The sequence below is a fragment of the Lagopus muta genome, chromosome 5 (genome assembly GCF_023343835.1).
Source record: "Lagopus muta isolate bLagMut1 chromosome 5, bLagMut1 primary, whole genome shotgun sequence".
NCBI classification, from domain to species: domain Eukaryota; kingdom Metazoa; phylum Chordata; class Aves; order Galliformes; family Phasianidae; genus Lagopus; species Lagopus muta.
Window position 1 is genome coordinate 53408508 of NC_064437.1, and position 14753 is coordinate 53423260.

The 14753-nt window shown below is 49.0% G+C and overlaps 1 protein-coding gene and 1 long non-coding RNA gene across 10 annotated transcripts in view; both read right to left on the reverse strand.

Annotated features, from left to right (window-relative positions):
• Nucleotides 1–4137, reverse strand: part of BTRC (beta-transducin repeat containing E3 ubiquitin protein ligase) — a 107366-nt gene extending 103229 nt beyond the window's left edge. For all 8 annotated transcript variants that reach the window (XM_048944815.1, XM_048944816.1, XM_048944814.1 and 5 more), the window contains exon 1: nucleotides 4003–4137. In XM_048944815.1, coding sequence (XP_048800772.1) covers nucleotides 4003–4050 — 48 coding nt within the window. In that variant the 5' untranslated portion in view covers nucleotides 4051–4137. The remainder of the gene's footprint in view (nucleotides 1–4002) is intronic.
• Nucleotides 4138–7519: 3382 nt separating this feature from the next.
• Nucleotides 7520–14376, reverse strand: LOC125693222 (uncharacterized). Of its 2 annotated transcripts, XR_007377013.1 has the most exons (7): nucleotides 13950–14376; nucleotides 13639–13780; nucleotides 12531–12788; nucleotides 12020–12097; nucleotides 9082–9164; nucleotides 8458–8616; nucleotides 7520–8040 (listed from the first exon to the last, which is right to left on the reverse strand). It is a non-coding gene; the product is annotated as an uncharacterized LOC125693222 (long non-coding RNA). The 2 variants fall into 2 exon arrangements; XR_007377014.1 differs by lacking the exon at nucleotides 8458–8616.
• Between the last annotated feature and the right edge of the window lie 377 nt (nucleotides 14377–14753).

Below are 14753 nucleotides of genomic sequence, written 5' to 3' on the forward strand. Positions count from 1 at the left end.
CTGCCAGTAGCACCTGCAAGGATGTAATACCAAAATAGAGGAACTTCAGACAAAAAATAATGAACAAATTCATCTTAAAAGACACCAGTTTGTGCTCTTCTATGAAATAAGAAGGCAATGAGGACCTTCTAGAATCACGATGCCCAGAAAGAAAACACTAATGAGTGTTAAATGGAAAAAGAAATTCATGAAGAACACCAGTATCAACATCCTCCTATTCACAAGCCAGGAAATTAAATGAAGTACTGCAAATTGATTCACCCAGAGAAACTGAGAAAGTGAAACTGCATTATACACCAAGTTATTGCTTGCCAAACTATCCCAGACAGATCCCACACTGGTCAGGTGCAGCTCCAAGCACTCCTAATTAAACACAACTGGAGTTGCCACAAGTCCATTCGCACAAACAGATGTTACTTCATAGAGCCTTGATATTTTTCTTAAATACCTCTCAAAATGAGGAACAAAAAATATGAACTCTTATAAAAAGGGCTTTATTGTATTTTTATAGCATATTACATACCTTGTAACAATCATTCCATTAAGTGTGAATGTCAGTTTTATTTTCTGTCCCTTTTTTCCTGGCTATTTACAAGCTTTGTAAGAATCGTTCCTTAATTAAGTCTAAACATAGTTTTATATAAATGGATTCCTGGAATTAAAAACGTTCAGACTTAAGAAATGATTGTTACAGAGACTGTAACAGGCCGTAAAAAAAGAATGCCACTTTAAACAAAGATTTCTCATTTTAATTAAAAAGATAATCATCAGAACATTCGTACACTTAACAGAACCATTTGAAGCTACTTTGAAAAAAAATATCTACTGTTCTACGCAGGCAGATGTAGTTTACTTTATATGACATTTAATCAAAGTCTCAGTTGAGCCTATTGCACTCACGCTTTAAATACTGTATCTACAGTTGTAAACACTTCATTCAACTGTGGAAGTTCCTCATCGAGCACCTCGTTCCCAGTACTTCTGTAAGTGGTTATGACAACAGAAACCCTGCATTCTTGAAGGAATAAAAGCAGAGCTCTGTAAGGCACGCTTCTGTCGATGACAGTGGCTTTTTTAAACCAATGGGCAGAGCTGTCTCTCCTTTTAGCACACGCACCAGTCCCTTAGAGCTGCACTCTTCATGAAGCGCAGCGCGTATCTCAAGGGTTTCAGAAACACCAAAAGGCACTGAGATAAACCGAGGCGCCACTCCAACAAAACCCTTGGTGTAGCTGCAGAGCACTGGGCTGTGTAATTTACAACGTTGTCTTTTAAATCTATCAACTAGCTTTCACTCAAAAGAAGCTTTGAAAGATGACGTGTAGAGTGTATGATAGGCAGCAGTCCTTTGCCAGCAGATACAGCCCTCCCTGGTGAGCAGCTGCTCGGTACTGCATAATGCTCATCCGCCACAGCTGAATATCAAATAAATTAGGCCTTCTTGCAGAGGTAAACTGAGTAGGTGAATGATGCTAAATACATTACTCAAAGCTGAAAGTATCAGATGACACCTACGGTAGCTGAAAGCACACCTGGAAAACTGGTAGCAGATATTACCCAAAGGCAACACCGTTTCATTGGCGAGTAACAGAGACAATAGCAGCCAGGGAGAACAATGAGATTTTAGTCTCACTGAAAAGTTACACACACACCAGCATTCAGAACCTTGTCTTTCAAGGTAATGAATACAGACACATTAAAAAATAAATAGCCCCTTTTAAGGCAAGATAATGTCATTTATAAGGTTAGCACTGGATGAATTTTCCACGTGACATTTTTCTCTGAGACATGAGATCAGCAGGTCTGCCTTGCCTGATACCTTGTGACTCAGGAGCACTGCTCAAAGTCACTGCTGAAAATGAGGCACTGTCACTTAGTGGAAAAAGTATTATTTTCTAGAGAAGCCCAAAAATAACACCACCTACAGGGCTGCTTTCCAACACAAAATGAAACCCAACGCAAATTCACATTAGAAACAGAACCACCAAAAAAGCTGGAGAGATAATAGATCACACCTACAAAAGACATTTGAGTATTCACCTACAGTGAGATACCTCAGCACTGGGAAAGCCTCAGGGAAAAGTCACTAATTAACAGCAAAGCCCACCTCAACCCAAAGCACAGCCCTTCTGGGAAGGCAGCAGCACACAGAGTGCATCACACACTCAGATGACATGGTAATATGCTGTGAATGATTCAGCATTAGCTGAGGATCCACTACCTCCGTGCAGATGACTGTAGCAATGCCATTACTGCAGTACCTAAGCACTTTCTGAGTCCTGACAGACTGAGAGGAGACTTCCAGACAGACAGGAGACTTCCCAGCAGCAGCGAGCTGATATTTACAATGGGATCTCATTTATTGGAACAACTACCTGCATACACCTCCACCAACAGCAAACGGAGAACAGGGAAAGACCTCACTGAGTCTGACAGAAACTCTTCGTCAACATAATTAAAATGATAGAAGGACTACACAGATGCATGTCAAAGCAAAAGCCTGAGATGTGGTATAAACAAAAGCTTTCATCATTCTCAAGCCATACAGATATACCTAAAAAGTTCAAGGGGATCAGAGGGAAGCTCACTCTTTCACTGCAATTTTGCATGCACTTTGCTTTCAAGAGGCACTTTAATAAAACATTAAGGAACTTGGTTTAGCTTTTAGCTCTCAGTGAAGTCTGATCCTCAATAATTCTTCCCTTTATCTGCAGCCCTTACCAGATGCAGCTCGCATAACAGCAGCTCTCTCTCATGTTTAGGTCTCTCCTCAGCATCATGGAGCTTTATTGTTCAGGTGGCACGTTGCCAGCTGTGAGATGAGCAGGGATTCCCTCAGGTCCCAGGCCCAACTTTATGGAAGATTGCAAATGCCTGGAACTAAGCTACTGCTTGGAAACTTAAGCACACAATGACAAAAGCAGTGCGCGAGGGCAGCACACAGAAACATCTGAGGATACAGAAGTCGCTATGTAGACTAAGGCTGTCACCACCCAGCTTGGCCCAACATGATCACAGCAGGCTCAGGGACAGTCCTTTGGCCAATTGCACGCCCAAGAAGGTGGTTTATTATTACTAATTGCTACCTTTCCTGTTTAGGTATCCACAGCATTTTCCACTTCACTGAGCAGAGACCCTATAAGTCTGCCAGACTACAGGGCTAGCAGCAAAAAGGTCACCAAACCACAAGAGAAACGAGTTCTGCAGGATTAAAAAAGCAGAAGTCAAACAAATGTTGCAAACCTCAAATAAAAAGAAAACATTTGCAAGTAGCACTTCCTCGATTTCACTTGGGTATACGTTCTGAAGGTCTAACAGAATTGCTTCCTTCTGATGAGCTCACATTTAGGTCTGTAGGACTGGAAATACCAACCCAAAGTTAACTTTCACCACGCGCTGCCAGGCATTTAGGTGATGTCCATAGGGAAAGGGTAGTTTCAGGCACACAACGTTACATTCCATTCAGATGGTACCAGCGTGTTTCCATTTCTAAGCTGCATGTTTCTAGCCTAAAAGGTTTAGAAATATCAACAACTAAAGTAAAAAAAAAAATAAAAAAAGGAATTTAACTACAGCTGAAGTGTCGGAAGCCTCAAATCTAGGTACAAGCGCAGAGCATCTCAGATGCGAGCAGCCCCAAATGTGCCTGCCATGGCCCAAGGGCGGCCCACAGGCCCAGGCCGCGCACATCCACCACCACTGCAACGCAGCAGGAGGTGAGAGCGAGGTGTCGGTGCGCGGTCGCGCAGGCAGGGCGGAAAGGAACACGGAACAAAGCTGCAGGGGGACGGGGCACAGCACAGCCTAAAGTACGGGAACGAAGGGAAAAACCCGAGATTCCCCCGCGTACCGTCCCGTCCCGCCCCGCGGCCCCTCGCCCCGCACGACTCCCCTCCCCTCCCGACACGGAACCCCCCCGCGGCCCAGGGCACCCCGACCCGGCGCCGCCCCCCGCCCCCGCCCCGCACGCAGGTGCCCCCTCCGCTCCCCACGGCCCCTCACCATGAACTTCAGGGCCTTCTCTTGCAGCACGGCCTCGGCCGGGTCCATAGCCGTGCGCGGGGCCGCGGTCGCCCCTCCTCGCAGCGCCAGGCCGCACCGAGCGCCGACGGGAACCTGCGCTGCCCCGCGCGCACCCCCCCCACCTCACCCCCGCCGCCGGCAAAGCGCATGCGCCGCCCGCGGGCCCACGGGAAATGGAGTCTCCCGCCGCGCCGCCGGCGAGGGCCCGAGGGTGAGAGAGAACTACAAATCCCAGAGGGCGGTGCGGCAGCGGGTATGCTGGGAGCCGGGTGGTGCACGCGCCGTCAGCGGGCGAGAGAGCTGCTGGGAGTTGTAGTACGGAGCGCTGCGTGACTTGAGGGCAGGGGCGGAAAGGAGGCCGCTGTTTGCGGGCGAAGAGAGCCCCTTTTCTGGGGACGTTTGGGCCGTTGTCTGCCCCAGGCCGCTCTCGGCGAGATGAAAGGTTGTCTCCCTGCGCTGTTTCTAATTAACATCACACGCGTGGCTAATGAAAGGAGATCCCGAGTGCACGTTCCCGACGCTAGGCTCCTGGCTCTGCTGGCGGACCGCTCCGCACCGTGCCCACGCAGCAGCGATTTCTGAGTCACTGCTCACTTTAATGCAGCCCGGACACCACCCGCCACTCATCCCGTGCACTGGCACATCTCTACGTGCACTGAACCGGTACCGAACGCATTTAGAGAACTGTGTACGGCCGGTCAGTGGTGGGTGTTGCTGCCCCTCGGCAGCGCGGCACAAACTGCGGAGAATGGCAGCTCTGGAGGGGATCGCACAGACTGGCTCTGCTCAAATCTCTCCACAGTCACCTCCTCACATCGCCAGCCTCCCGGGCTGCTTCTTCTTCCCTTGGCATAACGATGCTAAATCACTTTTCCCTCAAAATGAGGCCAAACGCCTTGCTGCATCAAGCAGTGAGCAATCAGGGAGCGCTGTCCAATGGCCCTTCGTTAACAGCTGCACATGGAGGAGGGTGTTTGTTGCAGCCCCCCGTGTCCCTGCTCCGTAATCTCCCCTATGCACACCAAATCGGAGCAGCCCACTTGTTGCCAGCCATCACCACTAGTCCTGTCCGTTTTGTTAATTTTGTCTAATCTCTTCCCAATTTGCCTGCATTTCTTACAGCCTGCCCAAAAGCTGAAGCTGCTTTACATGGAGCAGCAGAGAGGGATTGCTTGCTTTTACCTTCCAATTGCTTCCATTTTACCTTTCCCTGTAGTAAGCATGACACTGTATTCCTTTATAATTTGTGATCCCAATTCTTCTCCTTGCTGCTTTTCTATACGTGATCCTGCACCTTAAGAAGTTTACCCTGAGTTTCTTCCAAGTTAGATGCAAAAGAGCCAGCAACAAACATCAACTCCCTCTTGTCGACATTCAGCTTGAACCCATTCTTTCTGTTCCCGTGCTGGAGCGATACAATGAAGCTCCAAGCTGCAAGTACACTGCCAGCATCCCCTGCACACCAACCCTGCCCTTCATTTTCTCTGAACATCTCATCTCCAGGTTTCTAAACAAAGTAATCAGAGAGAACACGATGCATAGAAAGTGCCCATTACTGCATTCCTTGCAGGGACACCTGAGCTGGGTGGTGCCAGGCTGTGATGCTGGAGGAACTGTGCCCCTAGATGAGTAGCATGGGAGATGGTCATAGGATAACCTTATGTGCTCTGGATCTCAAGGATGGAAATCTTCCAGAAAAAAGTTCTCGGGTCATCAGGATATGAGCTGTTATTCTTGGCCTGTCCCAGTCACGTTCTGGGTCATTGTACTCAGCACTGAAATGCTTGGCTGTAACAAGCCTGGGCATTTTCCAAAATGCTGACAGTGCTGAAAACTCTTACCACAATTATGTAAATGACAGTAATTATAACAAGAGAGTCCTATAATTGCAAAGGGATGGCTCCTGTAACAGTATTGCAGGCAACTGAGGGTCACAAGTACTGGGAGCACAGCTCTCCTGCTCCTTTGTGTAAGCATAGTTCATGGGTGGGATAAGAGAGAATCCCCTCAGCAGCAGCTTGGCAGCTTCGGGCTTTGGTGATACATTTTCTCACTAATGTTTGATGCTGGCCCAATTGTAGGAAAACTAGGAAGTGTAATACTGCAGCCCCAGATACCACTGTCCCAAAGCCCTCTGGGCTGACTAATGTGTCTTTAACCTAAAGGTAAGTTCTTGGGATCATAAAAAGCATAGGTTCATAGTGGATCCAAAACAGTAATGGCTGCTTAAGAACTGGAGTTCTATCCTTCACCTAAACTGGACTGAACCTTGGTAGAAGAAGAGACCAGCTCAGTTCTCATCAGCAGAACATTGTGGACCTACAATACAGGACAGACCAGAGGGACAGGACAGATCCGTGAGCACCCCAAGTCAGCCCACAGAGACAGAGAGCCAAGGAAGGAGTTGGAATTACAACAAGTTAAATAACAATTTGTTTGGATTGCAAGAACCCAGGGATGGACACATGGTCAGTTCTGCCTCAACCACAGCAGAGCTACACTGGCAACTCCTGTTAATCTCTCTTGAAACAGCAACCATACATCCCCTTCCTGCAATCCCCATCCTTCCTGCAGAGTGTGTTGCACAAAGCCAGCCACACACCGCACAGGGAGCTCCCAGTCCTTCCAGATGAAGGATGCTACCTAACGGTAAAGATATTACTGTGATTATTTTTGCACTAGCATATTGCTCTGTGCATTCCGGGCTCTGCGGACCACATCCACGCCTGGTGTAACGCCATGTTAATTTGCTGTGGCAATCATTAATTGGGTAAGGAACAGCTGGTGCTTTGCTTTAAGTGAAGCTGATTGGGTCAGTAACTGTTTGGGTAAATGATGTACAGCAGGTAAAGCCTTGCCTCTGTCTGCACTCCAGAGGGGTTTCACTTCTTGTCCCAGTGACCCTTGGAGGAAGCAGTACAATTTGGCCATGAAACATTAGGGAACTGTAATCAGTACAGTTCCTCTGGGCATTTTTGCCTGAATTTTAATATTTTGAATAATAAAGAATGATTTTAAATTAAATTTGTGGGCTCACCATCTGTGTGTGCTTGGCCTTGTTTTCCGCTGCTTTGGCAGTCCCTTGACTTTGTTCTTTCCAAGTTGCAGCAAAAAGGAAGGGAACAAGGGGTCTGGTGCTCTCCCTTCTTTTTCCCTTTGTCCTGCAGCAACCAGTGTTGCACAGCACTGAGCACACCAATGGGAGCCAGGCAGCACCCAGTGGGATAAAAGCTGCTGAGTGCAGTGAGGAATACCATACCTAGAAAGCAACACAGCTGAGCATCCCTCCAGTCCTGCTCAACTTCTCCAGTGCATCCCACCCATGTGGGATGGCCGTGTGCTTTGTGCAGGGACTAGTTGGACAGTACCTTGGAATCTTAGGGGCAGGATGCCTCCCTACAGCCGAGAACTAAAGGAGATGCAGTCATTTGTGCAAGAGGAAGAGAAGAGAGCCCAAGATCATGTGGTATGATTTATGTTCACTACATGGCTTGAACAAGGCAATACCCATCATTTGCATCCCCTCTCCTGTCTCTGCCCAGTCACATGCTTCTCGTTCTCTGCCAGTTCTGATGCTCGTTTGCTAGCTGTTTTATTTGCTATAGTGGCAGAAGAATGACAATCAGGGCATACCAATGAATTATTTGTTGGTTGCTGAGTCAAACTGACTCTCCGTGCCCCTAGACAAATAGCAGAGCTGCTGTGAGGGTAAGGAGGTACTGCTCTCCAGGGCAGGAGAGGATGAGCCCCGTCCTTCCCAGCAATGGGCAGCTGCTAATTACACAGGAAACAGGAGAAAAACCACACATCTTTAAGCACCAGGGTCTCCTGGCCTCCATCACAGGGTGCCAATCTGGAATCCTTGAGCAAGGACGTGGAGGGCTCCTGCTCCCCCAAAGATGCATCCTCCAGTGACTGCAGCATCTTCTGGCAGCCTGTCCTTGGGACAGCAGTGGTGATGAGGTCACCTGGTCCTTGGCAAAGGCGAGAGCATCATTGTGGGCTCAGCATCACTGCCTGGATGGTGGGGAAAGGGGGAAAAAGATATATTCTTACAGGGATTAAAAAAAAAAAAAAAATCCAAACCACCAAACCTGACCCAACAGAACAAAACCAACCCCAACAAGTATCTCACAGCCAGAAAAGCTTTTTAAAGCCTCATGAATATTTAGCTTGTCCTCATGTAAAATATATGACTTTGTGTAAGGATCAGGCAAAGGAGGTGCATGATTTTTTTCTGATTTATGGGCCCAGCAACGGATTATTCATAGCAGAGCAGCTGTGTGGAAAGATTCATCCACTGCAAAATGTGATTGTACATCAGGCAGTGTGAGGGAACAGAGCTATGACTAATGGCTACTTTACATATAAATGAGAAGGTTGGCGCTAAGAACTGTAAAAAGAAAAAAAAATACAATCACTCAGCTGACGGACCCAGCCTCTTCCTGCAAGCACTGCACAGGGGCCCGGAGAAGACAGAAGAAGGCTGCCTGGAGGCACTGCCTCCCCTCGTATCCTCCACCAGGCCGTAAATAAGGTAACAGCAGTCAAGGCATCCGAAGGCCAGATTTGTTGCTGGTGTCAACACACAGGCTGCAGGAGAAAGCAGGAGCAGGGATGTGCCCCCTGGTTGGGCTGGGGCAGACCCAGCCATGCCCAAAGGCTGAAGGCAATGCTTTGGGGTGCCCGGCACAGCCCCATGCCCCTCCCACCTGCAGCCCCTCCAGCCACATTGTCTAGACGCTACAGATGTGGACAGATGTTGGGGCTGTAATTTATAACAATGGCCTCCAGAAGGCAATTCTAATTTGTTTCGCTAAAGCTTTAAGTTACAGGCGGCAAGATCTCCTGTAAATACTCTTGACTTACTCAGTAAGTATGTAAAAGCCTGGCAAATGCCCATGATCATTGCTTTCCTTGTGCCTCATCGTTCTTGGGGGTGGCATTATAATCCACAGGTCAAAAGCCATTGTGCACTGATGAGAGGCTCAGCAGGGCCCAAAACACCCAAGTTACTGACTAACAGGGTTCATGGGTTGCTTCTCTACCATCACTCACCTGCTTAAGTGAGAGGGATGCTTCCAGTGAGAGACCCAGCTTCCAGCTCTCACATCACAGGGAACATCTCTGCAATTCGCCACCTGAAGGACCATTTGCAAAAGCAAACTTGGAGCTCTTTAAGAGATTTCCAAGAGGAAACCCTCTCCCAAGGCAATATGACGCTCACAGGAGAGGGTTCCCCTACTGGGAATCCTTCCACAGCCAGTGGAAAGCATAGAGATCAGCCTTTTCTCTCTCCAGACTCCAGCCCTCTTCAAAGCAGCCCACAGTAGATGCTATGAGGCATTCTCCCTTCACTGGACACCATCAAATATCCCAAATAATCTTTTCATGCTGTGCTAACCAACTTGGTGAACTGTAGCAAAGGACATAGCGACAGTAGTGACACTGCACCCATGGGAGGAAAAGGCAGCACAAAGGAAGGATGCATCCTTCCAAGGTTTGAGTTGGATTGGAGACACGCTCTCTCCGGATTTGCAGCTGCAGTTCTGCAGTCTTGTGCCATGCTGGGAGAGCCCAGAAAGACAAACTCCCTGGTCCTCAAGGGGTGGGAGCAGAAACACAACTGCACTTTGCACAATTCCTGTCGCTTTTGGTCCAGAGTAATTAAAGCAATGGGAAAAGGCAGTTTTCATGGTTTTGGCCAAATTAAAAAGTCATCCTTTCCCCAGCCCCCAAAAGTTTAATTTCAGATTTAATGAAACATTTAATTTGAAGTAATACATCTTGATTGGAAGGGAAGCAATGTTTTGAATTAAAGTAAATAAAGTAATAAATTATTTATTGCTCTTTAATTTGAATTTTGTTTTCTGGCTGAATTCAAGGTGAAACAAAAATCACTGTGAGCTCCCAAATGCTGCTTGCTCACAATGGTAAATAAGTTTTCCAGTCCACATGGGACAGCAGGGTGCACAAGGAAGGGACTGCTTTCGTGGAATCGTTACAGTTACAAAGGACCCTTAAAGGCCAATCTGGTCCAACCCTCCTGCAACAAACAGGGAAATCTACAGCTCCATCAGGTGCTCAGAGCCCTGTCAGGTCTGACCTTTATGTATCTCCAGGGACCACCTCTCTGGAGGATGTTTTGGCACTGTTCTGGTTGATTTTGCATCCACAAAGACCCATTTCCGTGTTTCCTTATACGCCTGTATCAGTGCTGGGGAGGCACAAATGTTCTGCAGTTCATCCCACAGCACCCACCCCAGTTCAAGGTGAAAGCACGGTTTCATCCATGAAAAGGCATCCAGCAGTGGATATTCACTCCTCATTTCCTTTTAAACGGAGAGAGGCATCTCAGGTTTAGGTTATCCCTAGATATGCACATAGGTATTCCAGGTGCACACTACTCAACTGCACCCCATCCCAGCCCAATGACACCACCTAGGTTTTCATTAAAAGGGAATGGGTCAGCACTGGAAGGAAAGTACCCCAGTCTACCTTTCACATCTGTCTGATCCAGCCTCCAGAGTAAAATAGTCCCAAGTGCCCCCTTATCCCACCACTTCAGAGGCATATCACTCCTGACTCAGAATTTCCAGAACCCAGGTGGGATCCCACCTGCTGATGAAGGCTGGAGTGCAAGAGGACCCCCAGGTAAGCAAACCAGCAGAGTTGGGGATGATGGAGCTATGAGATGCTCCCCAAGCTGCATCCAGCCCCCACAGATCCATTCAGCCTCCAGAGAGCATGGCTGTTTTGGGGGGCTGGACTGGACTCTTTCCTCCGCTTGCTCAAGCACTTCCAATTAAACCCAGTGGAATTCAATCTATTCCTCTTAATAAACTTCCCTGTTTTCCTGCCAACTCCCCTCCGGACACCAAGACACTATTACTCCAAACACAACAGGAAAGGGCTATTTTTTTCTGCAAACTTTCTGACTGAAGAGACAGCACGATTCCCCCCTAGCAGGATCTGAGCTATTAGGATCCATGAAAATTAACTGCAAATAAACATTTGGGGAGGGGAGCAGGGGGGCTGCTGAGCTGCAGCAGAAGGGATGCTCACACACCCGCTTCCCAAGACGGACAAATTACGGGGGACCCAGCATGGGGACATGAACCTCCAAGCACATGCATCTCTGGGGATACTGTCCCCCATCTCTCATCCCAATGTATCTGAAGTATGTGGTTGTGTGTGGGAGGGGCGGAAAATCCCAGCATCCCCTTCCTCATCCCCACACCATACACACACATGGTCCCATCCATCCCCATGAGCCTGTCTCCACCGCTCAGCCCCAGAAGATTGATGCAGCCATCGCCCCGCTCCCAAAGCCCTGGTCGCAGCTTTGCAAGGCAGGAGCCTCCTTCTCTGCTCTCCTCTCCCTGACAGATGCCTCAGAGCCCGGGGCCGCAGTTAAGGTGACAAGATTCAGCAATTCTTTATGAACATTTCATTCCCGCTCGCTACACGACGTAAATTAGATGGTGTGTTACATTCGGGCAAGAAGCACGATATGTCACCGCGGCGCCGGCCCATTGGATGGAGAGGCTAATCCTGCCGTGAATTTCATTACTGCTTTTATGCCATCGGAATTAGCTCGGTGACAGCGAGCCTGATTGTCTTTCACTAGGGGTTTGCCAGGGCACAGGAAGGCATCCTTCCTCCCTGATGGGAGCACCATGGAGTGACCCCTCTCCGTGTCCGGGGCTCAGGAGCTCCAGCATTCCTCCTATTGGCACTGAAATAAACATGGATTGGCTGAACCCATCCTCTGACACCCTGTACTCATCCCTACACCTCCCATTAAGGAGCTACTCCTATGGCTGTGCCTCATGCCCAGAGACACTCAAGGTTAGACAGGACAGGTCTCTGAGCATGCTGACCAAGTTATAGGTGTCCTTGTTCATTGGAAACGTTCCTTCCAACTCGAATGATTCTGATTCTAACTAGGGAACAAAGTTAGGAGCACGCAAACCCCCGAGCAGCCAGCACTTACCTAAGGTGACATATTGCCAGCAGGTCACAGTGACCAGAATAGAGGCTCCAGACAAGCAGCAGAGATCATTGAGAGCACCTGGAGAGCATGAGCAGAACATAGGCCTGGGGTTGGATGCATGCACATGCTATGCATGTGGCAAGGACTGCTTTGCAGTGTCCCTAACAAAACCAGGAGTATTGGAAACATGCCATCAGTTGTCTCCTGGTGTCACCTCCATACACAGCTTTCGGGGTAGCCTGAGCCTGCCTACCATGTCTCATAGACACCACAGCATGCCTTCTTCAAGCCCAGCTTCTGGAAAGCCCTCCTTCCCTCAGGCTGTGTGCTGTGGCCAGAACAGTCCCAGCGATTCCTCTTCATTTATCTCCTCTCCGTTCCCCTGCCAAGGTTTTGCACCCTACCAAGCTCCCTTTTCTACCTCTGTCCCAAATTCAGGTGCCACCATCCCCTTAACCAGCAAACACTCATCTGCAAACCCAAGCAGCATATGACATATGAAACCACTCACCTTTTTTCTTCTGGTGCCTCCCAGCAGCGATCCACTTACAGGGAGCACCAGTGCAATGCCCTCCATGGCTCGAGATACTGAGGTACACAACACTTGGAGGTTGAAGTTGATGCTAGTAGTAAGCTACCTGGTTGATCTGATCCATTCTGCACCTGAGTACACGTACAAGAACAAAACTGCAGGCAATAGAGACCTATTGATTGTCACTGCCTGTCAGCCCTGCACGTGCATCCTCCATTGCTCCAGCCTCTGTGCACCCTGCAAAATACATGAGAGACTTTAAAGCTACAACACCAGCAGATAAAAATAAAGCTTTCAACGTTTCTGAGATGAAAACAGGTGAACAGCTCCTGAAATTCTCTCTCCCACCAGCACAGATCCCATGGCACCTTTGGGTGACAATGCTTAAAGTGCAGGCTGTTCCCTTTACAGCATCACCCAGGGACCAAACCAGCCCTATTGTGCGAGGTGCTGCACAAGGCACAGGGGAAAAGTCTCCTAACCCTGCAAGCAGGAAAGCTCTCCTCTACAGCTGAGAAAGGACTCCTTCCCACCTCCTGGGAATAATTTGCCAAAGGGCAAGCTAAACTGGGAACCCCTCCCTAAGAGAGCATCTAAGAGCAGTAATGGCCCAACTAAGGGAAGCTCCAGCAGGAAACCTGGACAGAGCTGAAAATATTGAGATCTGAGAGTACCAAGATCTGGAGCTCAGCTCTGTGTTCCCAGCCCCTCCTATAGCTCACAGGACCACGAGGATGCAGAGCCTTAACACACATCTATTAATCCAAGCACTCTCCCCTTAGGTAAGCACTTTGGGAATCTTGCCTAGTCCTTTGCAGTAATACTCCATTAGCCCTTCACTCTAAACCTAATTAGGGAGAGGAGGAGAGGGTAGGGATGGGGAAGAGGGGGAGGAAGTGAACAAACTGATTTGGGATGATGAACTACAGCAGGGATGCGTCAGAGAAAGGTAAAAGAAAAGAAGCAGCCAGACTTAAATGGTTGCAGGACAAGAGCCTGAAGTGGATGTGGGAAGAAGGTGTGGGAGAAAAGGGGTGCTGGGTTGGAGCCCACCCCGAGCCACCCCACAGTAACGCTCCCCTCAAACCTCTCCTCGCAAGCTGTCCCAGCACCAGGCTCCACCACGCAGGTCCCCCGGCGCCATCTCGCCCCAATTTGCCCCCAGACATGGAAAGCCTGGAACATATCATCCATCGTGCAGCCCAACACAGCTCAGATGAGGCCAGGAGCTGAGCAGAGCAAAAATAAAAAAGTCACCAGGACTCCCCATATCATATATATATCAGCCAGCAACGGCTCCACTGGGAACAGAGGTATTCAAGCATTGGAAAGAGAGTGCTTAGCAGTAAAATAGGTCCTGGAAGCCCTCGGGCACTATTTACTGGGGAATGAATCTACCTTGGTGACTGATTGCAGCCTTTTAACCTGGATAAATCAGATGACAGATAGGAGCGTCTCCCAGGTAGCCCTGCCGGCAGGTACCTCCAACACAGCCCCATCCATTTCAAATATCTCTGTCACCCATCAGGGGACATGTCCCCTGCTGTGCAAGGATAGCTCCACTGAGGGATCAGCGGGCAGAGCTTTGCCAGCTTTTGGAGTGCCTCTGCTCTCTATTTACAGTGGGAAGGGCAAGGGAACCATCTCTAGCCCCTGTGCAAGAAGAGCCCAGGGCAACCACAACCGCACCACAGCAAATGAAGCCAGCAGCTCTGCTACTGCAGGCACAGTGAAGCACAGAAGTAGACTGAGCTGTAGGGGAAAGGGAAGCCCTAAACTCCCCTCTGCCACCCCCAGCACTTGATGCATCTCTTCAGCCTGCAAAAGCCCCATCCATCCCCAAATAGCCCTGGAACAGGGAGCCCAGGCAGATGCCTCCCCCTTTTCCCACTTTATAGGTTCTAGGGAGAAAGCAAGAGGCAGGAACAGGTGTTCTCGCATCCTCTAACCCAATCCTCTGCTCTGCCTGCTCTCTCTAGTGCAGCTCCCACCCAGGGCCAGCTGCTGATGTTCAGGAGAATTAATTATTCACCCTGAAATAACAGCCTTCACCAAGAGAGTTAAAGAAGCAGCGCTCAGCTCCAGCAGGGAGTTGGGCTGGACAATCTCAGTTCCCCACAGCCACTGGTGTTCTCAAATGAAAGACTTCTACCCAAAACTTTGTCAGCAGAGGTCACGTGGGGGGAAGATGTGAGAACACCC